This window comes from Arvicola amphibius, chromosome 1 (genome assembly GCF_903992535.2).
Source record: "Arvicola amphibius chromosome 1, mArvAmp1.2, whole genome shotgun sequence".
Classification (NCBI taxonomy): domain Eukaryota; kingdom Metazoa; phylum Chordata; class Mammalia; order Rodentia; family Cricetidae; genus Arvicola; species Arvicola amphibius.
This window is the reverse complement of record NC_052047.1, coordinates 115,163,221-115,184,267: the sequence shown is the minus strand read 5'-3', so window position 1 is coordinate 115,184,267 and position 21,047 is coordinate 115,163,221. Positions and strand designations below refer to the sequence as shown.

The 21,047-nt window shown below is 48.5% G+C and overlaps 1 protein-coding gene across 4 annotated transcripts in view; it reads right to left on the bottom strand.

Moving 5' to 3' along the window:
- Window positions 1-21,047, bottom strand: part of Arntl (aryl hydrocarbon receptor nuclear translocator like) — a 102,349-nt gene that overhangs the window by 10,771 nt on the left and 70,531 nt on the right. For 3 of the 4 annotated variants that reach the window (XM_038331025.1, XM_038331041.1, XM_038331033.1), the window contains 10 exons: window positions 19,898-19,936; window positions 19,626-19,667; window positions 18,177-18,334; window positions 16,392-16,471; window positions 11,859-11,951; window positions 10,238-10,355; window positions 7,555-7,704; window positions 4,410-4,656; window positions 2,649-2,755; window positions 833-983 (listed from right to left, as the gene is read on the bottom strand). In XM_038331025.1, the coding sequence (XP_038186953.1) occupies window positions 833-983; window positions 2,649-2,755; window positions 4,410-4,656; window positions 7,555-7,704; window positions 10,238-10,355; window positions 11,859-11,951; window positions 16,392-16,471; window positions 18,177-18,334; window positions 19,626-19,667; window positions 19,898-19,936 (1,185 nt within the window). The remainder of the gene's footprint in view (window positions 1-832; window positions 984-2,648; window positions 2,756-4,409; window positions 4,657-7,554; window positions 7,705-10,237; window positions 10,356-11,858; window positions 11,952-16,391; window positions 16,472-18,176; window positions 18,335-19,625; window positions 19,668-19,897; window positions 19,937-21,047) is intronic. The other variant, XM_038331048.1, reaches the window with a different exon arrangement.

The window sequence follows — 21,047 nt, the reverse complement described above, 5'->3', positions numbered from 1 at the left end:
ACAGCATCCTGGCCTTTGACCTCACTGCCCACCTGGGCCTAATTTCTTCCTTCTTTCTTTCTTTTTTTTTTCTTTTTCGAGACAGGGTTTTTCTCTGTTTAACAGCCCTAGCTGTCCTGGAACTAGCTCTGTAGACCAGGCTGACCTTGAACTCACAGAGATCCACCTGCCTCTGCCTCCCTCCCAAGTGCTGGGATTAAAGGTGTGTGCTGCCACCGCCCAGCTGCTTCCCTGATTTCTATGTTTAGTAGAAGCGGCTGCAGTAGCCCCCTCCTACTGCTACAACACTTTTTCTCCTACTTACTGGCAGCACACCCAGCTCCAGGCCCCTGCCTGCCTCTAACCACACGGGGGTGAAGGAGGTACGGAGAAGAGCCTTGAGAAAGCAGGCTCTTCCCTCTCTCTACTTCCTTAGCAGGCAGCAGAAGCCTCAGAGTGACTATCCATCTGCCAAGGCTTGGGCCACTAACCCGCTAGCCATGGAGACCACCCATCCTCACTGGAAGCCAGAAAGAGCTAGTACATGTGTAAGCCTTTCCCTGAAGGTAGACACCCTCCTCGGCCAGCGTGAGTGGAAGCCCATGTGTGGAGTTAGGGTTAGGGTTTCAAGGGTTGGCTGTTTCCTGGAGCAAGTCTCGCCACTGGGGCTCACACGGGGGAGGACTAGTGCCTGTCCTTGGTTCACAACCCTTCCTGACTTCCTCCTATCATGAGACACCAGTAAGGGGCCATTAAAATGTGGATGCTGGCTACTGCCTGTACCCTTTGTCCCAGGTCAGGATCCAAGGCATCTCCCTTTGAAGCAAGGGTGTATCTCACAGGAGATACTCACAGAACAACAGTGTTGGTTGAGACAATGTACTCTACTTCCTTGGTCCACGGGTTCATGAAACTGAACCATCGACTTCGTAGTGTGATAAAGGAACCGTCTTTGATCTTGAACTTATAGCAATTAGTTGTGATTTTTTCTCTTGTCTGTAAAACTGAAAATGCAGAGAAGCCATGGTTATTGTCATTTCCTCAAATTAGTGAGCATATTAAACAGGTCACCTGGGCCCAAGTTCCCAAAGCCGCTCAGCCTGCATGCCATTACCCTTTAGAAAGCCAGGCGCACACGTGGCCAGTGCTCAGACAGGCAACGTCCAAGGGTCTAACTCATAGCCTTCCAGGGTATTTCTCAACCTGTCACTCCTTTCGAGGGTCTAGGAAAATGAAGGCTTTCGGCGATGCTGGCGGCAGGTCTGCGTGAACTCCAGCCATGTGCCTTCCCTGTCACACAGTCGAAGGACAGCTGTCCCTGGCCAGCTTAGGGAATCTGAGTCAACAGAGGCCACTGACCTGCTCGGATCTCAGCCTCTGAGAGACATCAAGAGCACCTTTCGTGCCCCAAGCATGAGAGACAAAAGAGGTGGAATATGACCCATGCCCTCTGGAGAGGAATGACCAAGGCTGCTTGAACACTCCAGCCAAGAGCAGGAGAGAACCACACAAAGGCCAGGGGTGACAAGGCCAGCCCAGCAGGCAGGAACCGGTGACAGAGCCACAGATGGGACAAATCTGGGAACTGGGTCAGGGCCAGGAGATGGAAGGTGGCAAGGTTTGGATCTTGTGCCTGTTGAAAGTCTAAATACTGGAACATTAAACAGAGTGTGCTATTATCAGGCTCGATCTATTTGACAATAAATGAGATAACTACAGATGATGGACCCAGGGTCAGAGGAAGCAGGAGACCCACAAGCACAAGTGCTCGAACCAGAGTCTGGGCGGTGGGGGTGGTGACAATAGGGACACTTCATAAACGAGTGTCTGAGGCAACTGAACGGGTTCGGGTAGAAACAGTGGAAGGAGGGGCCGCATATGTGGCCATACCACCTTTGATGGTCAGCTTTGTCACCTCGACACAGCCTAGACTCACTGGTAAGAGAGTTTCAATGAGAGGTACGTTGAGCTGGCCTGTGGGCACATTTGTAAGGGAGTGTGTTAATCCATTTCACTGACATGGAAGACACAGCCCACTATGGGCAGCACCATCCCCTAGGTGGAGCCCTGAACTATGTAAGAGTAAAGAAACCAAGCTGAGCACAGCAAGCAAGTGAGCGTGAACATGTTCACTTTCTCTCTGCTCTAGACAAGGGGGGTCATGTGACCGGCTGTCCTAAGTTCCTGCCACTGTGACTTCCCCATAGCCATGGACTCTGAGTGACCTAACTGTGAAGCTGAAATAAGCTTTCTCTCCCCACTAAGCCACTTTTTATCAGGGCATTTTGTCACGGAGATAGAAATACAACTGAGAGCACAGGTGAAGGACAATACAGGCGGCAGTGCAGCTCAGTATGGAAAGAAAATCGGATCAGTACAGGACATATGAGATCTGTACAGGCTCGAGAGCACCCTAACCAAGAGATGTCTCCACACACAGTCACGGCCTCTGTAGAGAAAACTGTCATGCACTGGGCAGGGGCTGAGCATCTGTGGGGGATGAATGGTTCCTGGAGCCAACAGTCGTTTTTCCTCTCCCGTGGTTTGGCCTGAAGAGTCTTGGGCTGGCTGACTCCCACACAGTAGGGACAATCTTCTCTGGAATGCCAACTGGAGTATAGAAGCAGGGCATACTTAGGACATCAGACTCCTCCTACGGCTCAGCTTACCTTGCCTGTGACATTCTGCAAGATGGCCTATGTCATCTTGATGAAAATATTCATAACATGATGTGCCTAGAAGTTCTTGTGGTAGATATGCCAAAATAGCCGTTGCCCTAAGAGAGAACAAGAGCTTTTTAAATAAGAAAAGGCCATTCCGAAGATGAACAATAACTTACAGACAAGCAGCAAATTTCTCCCCATCACAGCCTCCAGGAGAGCAAGGTCCAATCTGGAGGCAAAAAAGCTAGGTCCCTCCCAGTGGACCAACTATGTGGGCGTCCACCTCACCCAGCCTTCCAAAAACAGAGCAAAACAAAGCAAAGATGATGTAAGGGGCTTTTTTTTTTTCAGAAATAAAAATTTCAGGTGGTCTTTAAATGACAAGATTACCATATTAATAATGAAAAAATAAGACAGAAATCTAAATTCCAGGGCAGGGATGTTCCTTTTTCACTGCCTGCATATACCAGGGCAGCTAAAGCCCAGAGGCTCTTGCAGCTGGGACCACACAAGCTTTAAAAAGTGGATGCCTACTTCTCTGGCTTCTAGTGGCTGTCTCTAGTAGCGAGTTATTAGCCTGGGACTATTCCCAAGGGAGGCAGCAGCAGCAGCAAATCTGGGACATCTGGTTCAGGGGCTACATCTAGCACCAATCAGCTATGAGTCCAGGAGGAGCTAATCCACAGGCTAGACCTCAGGCCCTCATCCATAAGACGGAGGGGCTGGACAAGAACGATGCTGTCCGACGGATTTCTGCAGCCGTGCAGCAGTCTATGTGCTGTTAACCACACGGGGTGACTCGTGTGTGGGTGGGGCCCTGAGAAACTAAAATTTTGATTTCAACTAATGACATTCAAATTTAAATATACAGATAAGTCAGCCCACCATGGCCAACTCTACTGGAAGGCTCAGGTCTAAATAACTCTGTCTTTTTTTGTCTTTTCTCTTTTTTTTTTTTTTTTGATTGACTCTATGTCTTATATTCCATCCATCATTATGACCCTGGAACATTTCATAACTGTAGGTTGTATTTCTGTCTCCTTTCAGAACTAGATTTCAAACCACTCACTTAACTGTCGCTGCTATGCTATGTATCAGAGACTACTGAGAAAAAGCTGTGCATCTCCCGTGATGCCCTAATGAGCCTGGGTTTTAGCAAAGACTGCTCTTGCTTCCCTCACTCTGCACAGAAATGTGCAGTCAGGGATGGGTGTTCAGGATGGCAGGAGGGGCCAGAGTTACTCGTCTCAACTTTCAGAAAAGACAAGGTCTTATGTACGCCAAGGTTGCCCTAAACACTATATAGATGAGAAAGACCCAAAACTTCTCACCCTTCTGCTTCTACCACCTAAGTGCTGGGATTCGAGGCATGAACCGTGGCAACTGCATGTGGTGCTGGGAACTGAGCCCAAGGCTTCATGCTAGGCAGCCCCTCTTCCGAATGAGCTATGCCCAGCAACAGTAATATTCTTTACTCTTAGAAAAGCCAGCCGATGACCCAACCTTTTCACCTTCTCAGCTTTGGGTTGAAATACTCTACTGCATGGGTTCTCACCCTTCCTAATGCTGTGATCCTCCAACACATTTCCTCACGTTGCAGTGACCTCCAACCAGAAAAGTAATTTTGTTGCTACCTCATATCTGTAATTTCACTACTGTTATGAATCTTAATGTAAATATCTGATATGCAAGCTATCTGATAGGCAACCCCTGTTGAGGTTGAGCACTGCTCTACCGCATTGCTACAGAGAGGTTGAGGGCTCTTACCTCTGGTCTACAAAAACAAATTTCCCATCTATAGCATGCCGAGAAACATATTCCATGGACTTCACCCTTATTTCTCCGTTCACCGGCTGTGGAACCACATGTGAATGCAATCGCCCGATGGCAACGAGACAGCTGAGGTTACAGCCCTCGTTGTCTGGCTCGTTGTCTTCATCCAGCCCCATCTTTGTGGGCGGCCAGCTTTTCAGATAGCCTGTGCTGTGGATGGTGCAGAAGCTTTTTCGATCTGCTGGAAAGCAAAAGCCCGTGGTGAGTGTCAGTGCTGGGCCGGCAGTAGGGTGCGGCCTCAAAAGATGGACAAGAGAAAAGGCCTCACTCTCCAGAGGAGTCACCTGGTGGGTGGAGAGACAGAAGGGGCCCAGCATCATTTGTGCTGAGCGGAGTCCATGTACCAAAGGCATCACAAAAAGCCCGGCGAGGAGGAACAGACCATCCCAGGGAGAAGACTCCCCAAAATCAATGTTGGAGGTCAGGCGAGAGCATGAGCACTGGTCAGGGCACCAAGTGTCTGTGTGTCATAGTGAACAAAGGCTCAGAGGCAGACTGCAGATTGTGTAGGTGGCTCACTGGATAAGAACACTTGCCTTCTGGGCTATCCTTACTCTACCTAGCGTTCCTACATCAAGATGGGAGGTAGAGCCAGAAGCTCACAGGCCAGTGTGCAGTGCTGTGGCTAGAACCGAGAGGCCCTGCCTCAAATAAAGTGGAGAGAACCAACTCTTGAAAACTGTCCTCTGACCCCACCGACTCCAAAAACACATCATGGAATTCTCTCTCTCTCTCTCTCTCTCTCTCTCTCTCACACACACACACACACACACACACACACACGAAAAATAAATAAGTAAAAAGAGAAAGAAGTGGGGAAAGCAGGGTGGAGCCTTTGAGGCCTATAAGGACCCAAGGACCCTGAGGTATTTGTTAACAGATGTGTTTAGCAGATAGGAAATGGAAGGTCTCCAGCAGGATTTAAATGCAGAAGCAGAAAAACCAAGTGCTTTTGATAGTCTAGCAAGAGTTTTGAGGATGAAAGAGAGTAGAAACCGAAGTAAGAGGACTCAGAAGTGCATCGGCCAGACTCTAAAGATGGCAAGAGATGCTGAGAACCACACATGAGCAGGGTGGGTAACAGGCAATACCTCTGAGAATGGTTGGAATTTGCATGGATGTCAGACAACAAGAAGATACAGATGGACAACAAGAAGATATGGATGGACAAATAGAAGATATGGAAGGACAAATAGAAGATACGAATGGCTCCCCTATCTCAGGGTTGGGTGGCTGCTGTTGCCATTCACCAGTTTGGGGAAGAGAACACAGATCAGACAGAAAAGAAAGAGACGTTTTTTACTTGAGACACACTTACACCTATGGACTTCAAGACTGAACAGCCCATCAGGCAGCAGAAAAATATCAGAGCTGCCTGGTAGCCAAGGAGGCCAACTTTATACAAGCATGAAAAAAACTATGAGAAAGCACCAGAAAGGAAGACTGTGGGGTACCCGGAAGAAGACACAGGCAGTCTGTGCCTTCAGGGAGAAGGTGAAGAAACTGGGAAGAAATTCCAATCAGAGGAAGAGAGGAGTGTACACACTGGACCTTGAAAGAGGCTGGCAGCATCCCGGCAAAGTCAGCGTGGTTCAGATGTACTGAGGAGTGGCAGGGACTTCATCTGCATCATATGTTAATTGCCATGTTTCTTCAAGAGTAGCAGGAAGGGACGAAGGGTTTTAAATGGGGGAAGGGGATAAGATGACTCACTGCTAAAGGGTCACCCCACAGCTGTGTGGTGAAGCAAAAGGCAGATAGTGTCTTCACCAGACCTGAGAGAGTTGAGGGGAGCTGGCTGCAAGAGGTGAAACAGGCTCTCAGAAGCTGCTTTGGCTGAAAAACATGGGCCCCTGACGGCCTGGCTTCTCCGTCTTCATTTTGTATTGCCTCCTTTACTTTGGCTGAAGGCACAAAGGTAAACCATTCTCTCAAACCTGCTATCACCTTGGACTTTGAAAGGACAAACCCAGGAGGAACGGTAGCCTGGCCTAGCTTGTTACGGCTCCAGGAGCCTAGGCATTTCTCTAAAATCTCTGGTTCCATAACTGGAGAAACCACTTCTGCCCTTGCAGAAGAGCAGGGCTTGTAATTCTGTAATTCCAGTTCTAGGGGATCCAATGCCTTCTTCTGGCCTCTGTGGGTACCAGGCAGCATGTGGTACACTGATATTACACACAAACAAAACACTCATACACATAAAATGAAAATAAATACAATGTCTTTTTTTTTTTTTTAAGAAATCTCTGTTAGCCGGGTGGTAATGGTGCACGCATTTAATCCCAGCACTCAGGAGGCAGAGGCAGGTGGATTGCTGTGAGTTTAAGGCCAGCCTGGTCTACAAAAGCTACTTCTGGTACAGGCTCCAAAGTTACAGAGAAATCCTGTCTTGAAAAACAAACAAAGTCTCTGGTTATACCTGGGCATAACTAAATATCATAAGTAAAATCAATAGTATTAGCAGATAGAGCAGGGTGGGGCACCAGTGGTTACTCTGCAAATGCCCTTGAGGCTTCCTAGGAAGGTAGATTTAACCTACGTACATGGATCTCGAAAGAGAAAGGAATGTTACCTGTGGGTGACATTACCTATATATAGAGATACACACACACACACACACACACACACACACACACACACACACACACACACACAGGAGAACAGTCCCAGGACAGAGAGAAGGGGCAGCTAAGGGACCAGGGAGAGAACTCTGCAAGAAGCCAGAGCTTTGAATAGCATCCCATGCATTTAACGCATGATGTCACTGGGGAAATTGGCCAGGAGGAATCTAGAAGGGTGGGTACTCAAGAGACAGATCTGTGGCTGAGTATGTTTTTTCCAAGCCACAACAGGATTAGACAGAAATTAAACACAGAAAGCCTATTCACAAATCAGTGCCCATGGCAACACATCAGGGCTTTATAACTTCCCCTCATCCCTATTCCAACTGCCCAAGGCTCCCAGATGAGAGCAGGCCTGGCTTCAGGCTTAGGAGCTGCTGCTCTGGCCATCTGAAAAGCCCCGAGCCCAGACACGCCCTCTGCAAGGCCCAGGATGGGAAAAGGGCTGCTAGCTGTACCTTTCTTCTTTGAGCAGGTGGAGGCGAAGTCCTTATCTTCCAGCTTTACTGAAGGCCTGTTACACTTCATCCTACAGAAGAAAGAGCGGCGAGCTCCAGAGCACAATCGGGATGGCCCGGGGGTTATATCTGTCTTAACCGGAAGTCCAGCTGCAAACCAACACAAAGCGCGGTGAAATGAGGGCCAGGTTGCCTGTCAGGAGGGGCAGCGTGACCTCAAACACAGCCTTTACTGCCGCACTGGTCACAATCATGATATGCCATAGGTACATTTCTCTCGGGCTTAGAGGTCAGATGGTTCATGGAGGGGTTCTGTGTTCAGGTAGGGGTGTTTGCAGATGGACAGGAAGTGCAGTAGACAGGTGGTGGACCTGGTCTCAGGGTAAAAAGAAACACAGCAAAAGTGTTCCTGCCCAACAGGGCCCAAGGATGAGCGGGAAATGGAGGTATACTAAGGACTGGTAACAGGGAACCTCAATAATCCGTGCCAAGTAAGTGGCAGACACCTGGTCCCCGGCCAAAGAACAGGGGGCGTCCTACTCAACGGATGCACAGGATTGGGATACTGGAATGGGGGGCGGGGGCACAGGACTGCCTTCAAATTTCAGCTTGACTAGGTCAGACTCCTTTGGGGGCCCAATTCACGGCCCCCATTCTAGATGTGTGCTCTGGATCAGAGCCGCTAGTGTCACAGGGCTACTGAATGTGGCTTTTCTGAGCTGAAAAGGGCCGTGAGTGAAGAGCACACAGGATTTCAGAGACAGCACCAAACAATGTTAACGAATTTAAACCCTTTGTAACAACTACATCAAGATAATAACATCAAGATAATATTGTAGGTTCATTATGCGAGGTGAGATGTTATAATTAGCTTTGCATTTATCCTTACTTTTGACTCATGTGGCTACCCCACACCCAAAACCAGACTTGTGGTTTTAGCCACGGCACTGGGGACAGACCCCTGGGCCTTATGCACATGAGGTGAGCCCTCTACTGAGCTTTTGCTCTGTGGGGTGGGGCTGTGAATTTACTCTCTGCAGGTGGAGCAAGGCCTTGAAAGGTCGGCTGACTCTGACACACGTGTGTCCTCACACTACTCAGCAGTGTGGACGCCAGGACTACAGACGCCACGGGGCGGGTGGGCACCACAGCCATGCCAAGCAGTGGCCACTGCCCAGGGCTCCTCTCCACATTGCCCTCCACAACACTGACTCTGTCAGCTCTCCGGAATGCCAACCTAAGCCTGCCCACTGGTCAGCTCCCTTCGCTGGCTCTCCCTCCTTGTACGTTTTGCTGTACAGGCAACAAACCAACCATGAGACTCCACCCTGGTACCTGTCCACAGATCGCCTCCTCTGCCCATCTCCCTTCTCCTCCTGGCACACATTAATTCATCTTTTCAAACCAACCTGAGCCGCCACAGACCCGGTGGTATCTGCCCCCATACCCCACGAGATTTACCCACCCCATGCTCCATGCCTGGCATTACTGCTGTAACAGCAACCATTGTGCAGGGTGCTGCCCGTGTCCCTGTCTCCTGACCATGTGGGAAGAGCCTCAAGGACAAAATGCCATTCATCTTTTTCTCCTTAGGTCAGGGATAGGTGCCAAGGCCAGGCTACAGAGGGCAACAGGTCCCAGGGCCAATGCTTGTTTATATAAAGAAATGCAACTTTCTGGAAGGGGGCTTTGAGGGGAGTTCTCTGCCACGGTCTCCATCAGCCATCAACATGGAGAGCTGAGAAACGAGAAAGCCATTAGGTAAGACTGCCCTGTGCCCTGACAGATCCAGCACCAGTGCCACGCTTGCCACGTGCCGGGAGCCATCGACATTCTTCGTGTAGCAAGTCAGTATCATTAATCTTTCCATCACCCCAATGAACTCGGTCTGTTTTGCAGATAAGGAAACAGGCACAGAGAGGTGAATAACGTCCTCATAGCCACACAGCTCGTGACTGGGGAAAGCAGGATGTGTGCATAGCTTCCCACGGGGCCAGCTCCTGGGTCCTGACTTGAGAAGCAGAGAGCAGCTATGGGGAATAAGGACTGGGGCCAGAGAGACGCTGATCCTAGGCTGCAGGAAGTGACTTTTGTTTGTTTGTTTTTGGAGACAGGGTTTCTCTGTGTAGCAATCCTGGCTGAAACATTGGCATTTTAAGTGTTCTTAGGTTTATCTTCTGAGGCTGCATGAGCGCAACTCAGATGGGAGGGGGGCGGAGAGGGAGAGGGAGAGAGAGAGAGAGAGAGAGAGAGAGAGACGGGGTGGGGGGAAGGAGGGAGGGAGAGGGAGAGAGGGAGAGAGAGGGAGAGAGGGAGAGAGGGAGAGAGGGAGGGAGGGGGAGAGGGAGAGAGAAAGATTGTTCTGGGGGAACAAGTACTAGGGAGTTCTAGTTTCTGAAAAGCAAGACCAGAATCAGACAGAATCAAGTCAAAGTAGTTCCTCCTTCCACTAAATCTGCACATTGAAGTTTCTCTGCTTTATAGATTACAATGTAAACAAACTGAAGTGACCATAAATAAGTCCAGTTAGCCACAGCAAGCAGCTATCATGGATAAAAATGGCAGAGAGGTAAGACGGGAGAGGCTGGGGCCCAGGCACCGCTCTCTGCGCCTGGGCATTGGTGCGGGAGCGTGGGGGCGGCATGGATAATGATGAGGAAACACACAGCCTCCTGGCACTTACTCTTTGCGTCGATGAGTCGCTCCCGGGGTGCGGTGTCTGAGGAAGACAGCTGCTCCTTGACTTTGGCAATATCTTTAGGATGCAGGTAGTCAAACAAACTCTGGCCAATAAGGTCATTCTGTGGGGATGAAATGGGAACGGACGGGTCAGCACCAGTGAGGTACAGAGGCACAGCAGCATCGAGAGTCTGCACAGCCCCGGCCTCTACTCTGTGTTCTTAAGCCCAAACATCTCACGCATTCATGTGACCCTGCACACACGTCCAGCCCTTTGCCTGGACAGACACCAGGAAGAGACACCTGTCCAACACCCTGAGTTCCCCAGCAGGAAAAAACAGAGAGAGTGGGCCATCTCCAACTCTGACATTAAGCCCCTTCGTTTTTTTTTGACGGGGTATTGTTTGTTTTGATGTAGAATTTCCCTGTGTAGCCCTACCTTGCCTGGGAATCTAGGTAGCCCAGGCTGTCCTCAAACTCAAGACCTTCCTATCTCAGCCACCTGAGTACTAGAGTAAGTGTCCAACCAGCCAAAGCCTAGCTTTGTGTGCCTTTGTATCCACTTACAGAGATGACAAGCCTCCCTCAACGAGCGCCACAAGAAGAAAAAGAAAACATCTTGGGAAAGCTAAATTTACATGAATTCTCATTTATAGACATGTCATTTTGATTAAAATCTTCTGCCTATCATGCTTCCGTGCAACTTCCAAGATGTAAATGAGTAAATGAATTAACAAATATTCTGAGGATATAATAGGTTAAATGATTATTCTAGCTTTCATGTGCTCCTCTTATTTAATCCTACAGGCAATCCCAAAAAACAGTGTATGACAGTTAATGTTAACAGAACCTAGAAGACCCTGAGACATGGGCATCTGAGCACGCTTGCTGGGGTGATCTTGATTGTTAACGGATGTGGGATGACCCACCCACTTCTCCAGGCCCATTTCCTATCTGAGATCCTGGACTGCATAAAATGGGAGGCGGGGCTTGCATGCATCCATTGCTGGCTGCTTCTTGACTGTGGATGTAATGTGACCAGCTGCCTCAACCTCCTAACGCTGTGACTTCCCTCAGGGATGGACTGTGACCTTGAACTATGATCTGAAACAAACCCTTTCTCCCGGTGTTGCCTTTTGTCATGGTGTGTTTAGCTCATGAACAAGACAGGGAACTAAGACCGCCTGGGTCATTATTATTAACGTGTGGAGGATGCCAAGGCTCAACAGAGCTTCCTAGGATGCCAAGGCTCAACAGAGCTTCCTAGCATTGTGGGTAAGTTCCCAAGGTTCTTATTCTTGGGCATTGAGTTACCTGTCTGCCTTTCTCTCCCTTGTCTGACAGCTTCACTCTGCACTCCTAGTCCACAGATGTGGGATCTTTATTTTGTACCAATAAGAAAACTTAAGCTGTTGGTTGGGTCGGAGTCAGATATTCCAGTTGGGTGGAAATATAGGACCCGTTAAAATTCTTCCTAAGTGTAAATTCACCTCTCCATTAAGAAGTTAAGATTTTCGAAGAAGGATATCACATGTGGCCCATATACTTCAATTCTTCTGAAAAACTTGGGTACTATATCTAACGACCATAAAGCTGGCAACCGCTAGCAGGGGCTCAAACGTTACCTGGCTATAATTGAGGATCTTGAAGACGGACTCGGAGACAAAGAGGATCTTCCCTCGGTCACATCCTACGACAAACAAAAATCCATCTGCTGCCTAATCAGGAGAAATGGATAATCAATTTATCACAGGTCAGGACACACAATCTGAAAGCAAATCAGGGATTCATTTTCTACAGCTCCAACGCACGGGGCCACACACTGAGTTAGAGGAAGAGGATGCTTACAGACAATACTCTACGAATGCATTAAGATTCCCTCCCAGGAGGCTAGGTATTCCGTGTCATCTCATGATCAGAGGGAAAAGGCCAATTAAAGAAAGTCCTGTTTCAGAACGAATTCAGCTTAAACTTAATCTTCTGGCTGTACACAGGCCGGGAGAATTAGGGTTCACCGCTCTAATACAGTTCCTCTGCCCTGGCTAACTTCCATTCTCAACGTGACAGTCTGGAGTCACCCAGGAAGAAGAGTCTTAAGGAGGAATGATCTAGACCAGATGACCTGTGGGCATTTCTGTCTCTTGGGAGCAGCACCACTCCCTGGGTAGGTAGGGGCCTCAACACTGTAAGAGAGAAGAGCTGAGCATGAGCAAGCAGGCAAGGGCTCACGCATTTATTCTCTTTGCTTCTGACTACAGCTTGCAAGGATCCATGTATTACTCTCTCGCTGCTCTTGCCTGTGGGTGCGGTGTCTAAAGGGCCTGCCCCGACTTCCTTGTAATACGGGTCAGGAGAATTGGAAGTATGAACCAAACAAGCCCTTTCTTCCGCACTTGCTTCTTGTCAGGATATTTTTCTCGCAGAGGTGGAAATGAAACTGAACAGCTGCCACGGAGAACGTAGACCCTGAGACTGCAAGGACCCTTTAAGATCAGAATTCCATCTTGAGGATCTCAGCTGCCACCTGATCTGAACTTGAACACCCTCCTTCACAAGGAGTGCCCCAGACCTTCAAACCTCACATCTACAGTGGGGTTGTTTGGGTTTTTGCTGATGGCACTCCCTGCATGTGCACCCAACACACAGCATTCAGGAACTACTGCTTTCAGCCATTTACTTCTCCAACCAAAGCTGAGCGATCTGTGTTGTAAGAAAAAGCCGCAGCGGTGATGAGATGCTTGCCTGGCAGCCGTGAGGGCCTGGGTTCAAGCCCCACTTCTGCAAAAGCAGAACAAAGTAAAACGAAACTTCCAGCATGGAATCCTTCCTCCCCTTCAGCTAAAGTACAGGTGGCACCTGGGGTGCCAACCAAGACCAGGATGGAAACGACATCCGGTGGAGACTGAAGCAGGCAGGGCCAGAGCAACAGCGAGGGGTCAGGTGGTGTTAGCTGCATGTGCCTGAGTCCTCCTGACAACCTTCCATGGATGACCACTCTGTCTTGCTGGAGTCTTCTGGGGCTCCCCTCATGCACTTGCTCTTAAGACTCTGCTCCCCTGCATTCTGAGAGATCCTGAAAGCCAGGCACGGTGGCTCAGGTCTGGAAGCCCAGGACCCAAGAGACTGAGGCAAGGGGACTAGAAGAATTTAGGTCAGCCTGGGCTATACAGTGCATTCCAAGCCAGCCTGGGCTAGAATAAGGTCCTTAGTAAAGGCGCACAGGAAAGATGGCTTGCACTGGTCACAAGGGGAACAAGGACCTGCTGCTAACTGCCACCACATTAGTAAGCCATAAGTCTTTGACAAATTCTAAAAGAAGAAAAGAAAAAGAAAATAAAAGTCTGTTCTTTTCACAAAGAATACAGAAAATAGTTTAGTTCAAAGAACTAGGGCATGAATTCAAGTGTCAGAAAGTAAAAGGCCAGCACAGGCAACTGTCCTAGGACGTAAGGGGCCAGCACAGGCAACTGTCCTAGGACGTAAGGGGCCAGCACAGGCACAGGCACCAGCAGCTGTCCTCGGATGTAAATAGCTAGAGCAGGTAGCTGCCTAGGGTGTAAAGTAAGAACAAGGGGGCAGGCGGACAGGATCGCTCAGTCTGAGGTCCTGTCAAGCCACCAGCCATGGGGAGCACAGGTCCCTAAGCTGGGCCAGGGTGATGACAGTGAGGAGGAAGAAATTTTCCTGGCGCCATCCGCTGGAAGCCTCATTATGTCAAAAAAACTGGATATTAATAACTTCCTCATCTGCCTTACAGACAGTCATATCTCAGAGGAGGAGTGTTCTCAGGGTTTTTGCTGAGGTGGGGATGCTGGAAGGAAAGCGACTGACAACCTGGTGGGAACACTGGGCAAGCCCGAGACCTGAGCAAAGGAGGGCAGGCAGGGGGCAGAATCAGCATGGGTTCAGTCAGTACTGCAGGCTCCAAACGACGCTGCCCTCTGTAAGTCAGACAGCCAAGCAAGGACGCTGGGCGTGGGGACAGCTGAAAGCAGAGCTTTGTGGGGTCAGTCAGTGCCAAGGGCCAGGACAGCCAGGGCTGGTTCCTTCTCAGAAGGGACGGATGCTCGTGAGCAAGTGACTGAGTAGTCCGTCTAGGTTCAAAACACAGGGAAGCAGAGCATCTGGACGATGTAAGCTGGTCAGGATGACTGACCCTCACTCTGTATTAGAGATTCTGAAAGCCAGGCATAGTGGCTCAGGGCTGGAATCCCAGCACCCAAGGGATTGAGGCAAGGGGACTGCAAAAATTTGAGGTCAACTTGGGATACAGAGTGAGTTTTAGGCCAGCCTGGGCTATAATAAGATCCTTAGTAAAGGCGCATAGGAAAGATGACTTGCACTGCTCACAAAAGGAATAAGGACCTGCTGCTAATTATGACACCGTCATATAAATCAGTGCAGACAGCCATCAAACAATGCAAAGAATGAATAAAGTGTGTGTGTGTGTGTGTGTGTGTGTGCGTGCGCGCTTGTGTTTAATGGAATCATTTATTCAGCTGTAAAGAAAAAATAGGACCATAGATGGGATTGGAGATCATGTTAAGCCAGACTCAGAAAGACAAATATCACATTTTCTCTCATATGTGGAATGCAGATTTAAAATGCACACATATGTATATGTGTATATATGCCATGAAAGTAAAATGAGAAAGGATCTAGTGAGAAAAGGGAAATAAAGATCCTATTACCCTGCCCACTAAAAAATAAAATGACATAAATATCTGAGTAGAATCTGCCTTTTGTTGATGCAAATTCTTAGCAAGTAGACCCCTGGAAGTGGTAAGGGACTGGACATCAGTTCACAGCCGCCAACGTACCAGAGAAGCAGGACAAGTTAAAAGAGAAGACTACTGACTACTCAGACCTGGCGCAGCCCCTGCTATAATGGAGCAAATCAGCCAGTGTGTTTACTCAGCCAGCTGTGTGAGCAGAGAGAGAGTGTGTGTGGCTCCTGCAAACTGCCACAGATACCATGGCAACCCCACACAGCCCACTTGGACCAGTCACATGGGAAACAGAACCTATGTATCCAACAGGTCTGTTCACTATGGCTGAAACCTTCTGACTGCATGCAGCTCATCCTGAGTTGACGGGCCAGCACAACGTGCCTGAGAGCAAGCTGAGCAGAAAAGAGGTGGGAGCTATCCTGGGCTTTGCACGCTTCCGCTGAAAGTCCTGGCCACGATACTGTGGCGGTGGCAGGCATGGTGAGCCCTCGTGTGGGGGTACGGGTGGGTCCTCTGCCTCTCGGTTATACTTTTCTGTTCTTTCTGTTTACACTGTGCCAAAGGGCATGCTGCTGACCACAGGTTTGTCCCCTTTCGGTTTCTTAGTTCATCTCCCTCTGCCCAGCAGCATGGCTGGAGCCTGGCGCAGGCCTCCTTTGTGGAAGCCTTGTAAATTCCGAAGATGCCAGCTTGACCATCCTTCTGCAGAGATATGCAAGACAAAGAGCACGAAGGCCAAGCAAGTGAAAGCAAGCCCCGTTTCATGCTTCCTCTCTGGCGATTTCGATGTCTGGATGGACTCAGGTGTACAGACAGATTCAGACGGAGCTTTTGAGTCAGTGGTTGGGTTAGAAGAGAAGGTCTCGCCCATTGCCAGAATCAACCCTCTCTAAATGTGCAGGAAGAAATCTGATTCTTAACTTACCCCTTCTTTCTCTGTATTTTTAGATTAATTTTATTTTATGTGTATGAGTGTTTTGCCTGCATGTATATATGTGTACCACATAACATATATATGTGTTTCTGGGGCATTGGATCCCCTGGAGTTACAGATAGTTGATTGTAAGCTACCATGTAGGGTGCTGGGAATCAAACCTGGGTTCTCTGTGAGAGCAACAAGTGCTCTAAACCACTACACCATTGATTTAGATCCTCACTCCCGCTTTTAACAAAATCCTTCTCTGGCTTAAAAATCACACTACCGTAGACACTCCCTTCTTTGCCTAGGTGATAGGAGAGGTAGGTGTGGAACTGGTTTCGTGGAAGGAATGTGAAATGTATCCAGAAACAAAGATAAAGAGGGGAAGCGAGAGAGGAAGCGGGCCCAGTGAATTCAGCGTCGAGATGTCAGTCTCCCGCACGCTGGACTTACTCTGGAACTCATTAAGAAACCAATGCCGCGAAGGGGTTCCCGCAACTGCCACATACCCTGAGAATTAGGTGTTTCAGTTCGTCATCGGATAGAAATGTTGGCTTGTAGTTTGCTTCTGTGTATGGGTTGGTGGCACCTTAGGAAGAAAAGGAAAGAGTAGGCAGACGTTTCTATTTAGATAGCATCACACTCCCCTGCCTGTAACCTGGGCTGAACCAACCCCTCTTTCTTTTTTTTCTTTTTTTTCTTTTTACCAAAACATGGTGGGTCTGGCTTGAGACAGAATCCTGTCACCCCAAGAAGAATCTCATTGAAAAGAGAATGCTGCTGCACACAGGGTATAAGTGTACTTTCCTAATTATGGGGGGTGGTGTAGGATGGGAGGTTGAGGAGCGGGGGACAGATGATGAGGTAGCTCACACCTTTAACCCCAGTACTCAGAAGGCAGAGGTAAGTAGGTCTCTGAGATTAAGGTCAATTTGATCTAAACAGTGAGTTCCAGGCTAGCCAGACCTACACAGTGAGACCTTATCTCAAAAAACAAAATCAGAAAACCCACAGCTCTTAGAGTCTCCTGGGTGGCTTCCGAGATCCAGAGGTCCTGGGCTGTGCAGGAATTCTGTCAAGTCATCACTTCATGGGTTCTAGAGAAATCATACAAGCTGCCAGGCCCTGGGTCCACTTGGGCAAGTTAAGCTTGGCAGCCTGGGAAGCATGTTACGCTCATCCACAGTTCAATCCCAGGGCTGAGGGGATCAGACTTCTGTCTAAAAGGCTCTTGATCTGCTGTTCTCGAGAGCAATAGCTTAGCAAGGGCACTGATGACTGGGACATGCAGAGAGGTAAAGCAAGAGGCCCAGTGAAGGGCGAGACTAAGTCTCATCTGTGAAAACCCAGGGTACCATGGGGAAGGAGGCAAAGGGGATGTCTGTGTCCTTCACATCAGCTAACAAGGCACATGTCTCAATCCACATCCCTTGAAATTTTCCATCCAATCTGCTAACAATTCATTAATTATAATCCGTCTCTTCTTCACTAAAGTCAAGTTTTCAATGCCGTTCTTCAAACATGAGAATCAATATTTCGGTATTTTTTTTAAATAATGATCAAAAGTCGGAACAAAAGCAATTTCCTATTTCTGGTGATCTTCTACAGATACAAAGGCATGCCTCTCTTACTATGTAGGTCACACGGGGTCGAGCACCCTTTCCAAGTTTGTCCTGAAGCCCAGGGCTATCTGGAAAATTCCAGGAACAGTGTTCACCAAAACGGGTGCTGTATTTCAGATTCCTCCCGCAGTTTTGGTGAAGTTGGTTCCACTTTCCTGCCTCTGTTTTCTCACCCTCCCCACACTCAGCAAAGAAGGGAAATACTGCCTCCCTCACAAAGAGTCAATCTAGTTCGGGAAATTTCCAAGAAGATGAAAGTATCGTCTATGTTCATTTCTGATAATAAGACTCTCTACCCGTGACTCACTCATCCGAGTCCTAGGCTCTTTCCTGCCTCCCTCTGTGCGTCTCGGTTTCTGATTTTGATCGCTCTAAGGGATGCAGGCACATACAAAGGGGAACCCAAGAGGTGCCCTCTCTGGTAGGCAGGAAGCCGAGTACACACACAGAGGTATTTAAGCTCACAGGTTTATATGCTCAGGGGAGATATGACTGCAAAGTACCCCTCAGTACCCGCATCAGCTCATTAATCACTTGACTTGGCCCCTGATCTGTGGCTGAGACACACAGGCACATCACTTAGGTGCACACACAGAAAGAGATTGCCATTTGTGTCAGGGACAGTGCAGGCAAGGGTGGTCACGTTTGCGGTGATGAAGCCCGAGCTCTCACCTCTCAGTGTTTTCATGTGTTGAACAGCCATCCTTAGCACGGTGAGCTTGTCTAGCTTCCTGGACATCGCATTGCATGTTGGTACCAAAGAAGCCAATTCATCAATGAAACTGTTCATTTTGTCCCGACGCCTCTTTTCGATCTGACTGTGGGCCTCCCTGAATACGGAAGGAGAATGATTTCAGTTGAGATGTGCGCCAGCATTGAGGCAACACTGACAAAAATAAATGAGTTGTGACTGTTTCCAAGATTCTCTGACATGGGAAATTCAGACTGTAGAATGTTTCAAATTAGACTTTTATACTAAAATCACCCCCAAACGGTCTCACTGACAACTCAGAATTAGAAAACTGATTTGTTTTTTCATTTATTTGTTTTCGGTGTTTCCCCATCTTTTAAGAAAAAAAAAATATGACAGTTGTGCATCCACAAAAACTGAATTTTTTAATTTTTCCTCGGTTATTCTTTTCTTAAGATTCTGTTAAGACCAGGTTGTTGGGATGGGGATAGGAGGAGGAAGAAAGGAAGAAGAGGTTCCACACAGCCAACCCTCCAAAGCAGCCACGGAACACCCAAACCCCACAGCACACGCCTCTGCAGCCTGTGAGCAGCCTACTGTGTGGCCTGCTGAGGCCGTCATGTCCGTCTGGTGGAGGTAAGCAGTACTAACACGTTCTTGGATCAGCCAGGCCCCACCAAGATAGAACAAATTCTCGGTCTGTCCCAGGCTTCCTTTGAGGGATGCCGCATGGTGCTCTACCCCTGAACTGGCTGCCTGTCTAGATAGGAGAACGCTTCCCTACAAGATGTGACCTGCTGTTCCATCCTCCCATAGGGGAGCATCACCAACAGAGAAGTAGATACTGAACCACAGAGCCACCTACATAGGCTGGTCTGCAACTGAGAAGCCAGAAGTGTCAGGTTAGCCAGTCTACAACTTCAACCAGCCCTAGTTAGTGACAGCAGAGAAGCACGAAGACGCAACAGAAGGCCATCAGCAAGTGTAACCGAGACAAGAAGGACCAAGTCAGGAGATCTCTGAGGAGCACGGGGACCTAAGATCTGGCCTTCAGAGACTACTTGCAGTACAAGAAAGTTCCAGCCCAGGAATGGCATCTCAGCCACGTCTTCTGGAGGGCCAATGAGTGAGGAAAAAGTCAGCTGGGAAGACTGGAGAGATCTTCAGCCTGAAATGACTTTCTGCTACCTCCAAAGTTTCCTCTGGGTTAAATGTGCATAGGTAACAACATGCGAAGGCCAGCTCAATATAGGGAAAGCCAAGGGCGGAAGCTTAAACAAGCTAAGACACGCTGCCACCTCCTCATTTCCTGAGGTGACAGTGCCCGAGATGACTCTACCAACAGGAAATAAATGCATCGAGCCTCCTCAACTGCTCTCTAAGAAACTGAAAGTGAATGTTTTGAAGACAAATTCAGAGGTTGAACTTACCTTGCATTCTTGATCCTTCCTTGGTGTTCTGCATATTCTAACCTGGAGGGGAGGGCAGAAGATAAAATTTAGTCCCTGGGTATGCCTGGAAGAATTATACATCTCTGTTTTCTCCCTGCCAGACCCCTGACACCTCTCTACAGACGCACAGGGGTTCTTGGTTATTAGCCATGCTAGAGACTGGGGACTGGGAGGCAGCTTTGAGTTCACATCCACTGTGCAAAGAGAATGGCCACAAGATAACTAAAGTTCAAGTCACTGGGTTATGGTACCTTCCATGAGGGTCATCTTTGTCTGTGTCCATACTTTCTCTGCAAAAACAAAAGCAGATGATCACATGTTAGTACAGATGTAGAGGATAATTTCTTATCATATAGAAGGCTCTCATTTATTCAGAAAGCTCAAATAACCAAGATATAGAAATGGATGTATAATAGTAACATGAAAAAACACAAGTGCGCCTTATTATAAAGCCTAGACAGGCATTCCACATTACCAAACAAAAGCGTGTATATGGGCAATAAACTAGTTCATCGTATGACTGTTTGAAAATTGAGAATTGACAGTGTTTACGGAGACTCTTAGTTAACCAGAGTGGCCATACATCTGTGCCACCTCATTCTTTGGTTGTTCTGGATAGATGATAAATAAAGTTTACTCTATCTCAAAACATATCAAACCCCAAAGATACTAGTGCACGTATCTATTTGTTGGGTGGCGGATGAAGGGACGAGGGGCTAATGAAAGCCCTGACCAACAGCGAAGGGTAGAGCAGAGCCCCAGGCAGCATTTCGAAAGCACTACCACCAGAGGTTGCTTCTAGGCCAAGTGGGCATCCCCAGACTCAAGAAATCAAGACAAAGAGGAGTATGAAGAGCCACAGAGGATCCTGGGGTCACAGTGGGGCCTGCCTCTCTTTCACAGACCCCAGAGATCTGTGTTTGGTGGCATTTAGCGGTTCAGTAAACAAAGACCAAAATCCCCAAAAGAAGAGCTCGTCTCTTCTTAGGGGCAGCTCACTCCTCTGTCCAACTCAAACACTCATCAGGAAGGTACTGACTGCCTTCTCTCCTGTCTCCCATGTCTCCCAAGGGAAGGACTGTGGCCCTTCACACAATACAAACTATTTTCTGGAATGCTGGATCACATCAAGGGCATCCTAACACAGTGGCTCCCAATTAGGTGTCCTGGGTATTTCATAGGCAGCTTTTCCAGTTAGTCCTGGGGTTCAGAGGAAGCCACACCGGTCACCAGGCAAAGGTGTCCCTTTGCACTGGAATCGTGTCTACCGCTGTGACCAAGCTCACACCCAGGCAAGAGGAAGCCAACGGCCTTAACACAGGAAAGCTACAGGGGGTAGAACATGAGTTCTAGAAGGTAATTTGCAAAATTTGCAAATGTGGGGTCCCACAGAGGAAGGTT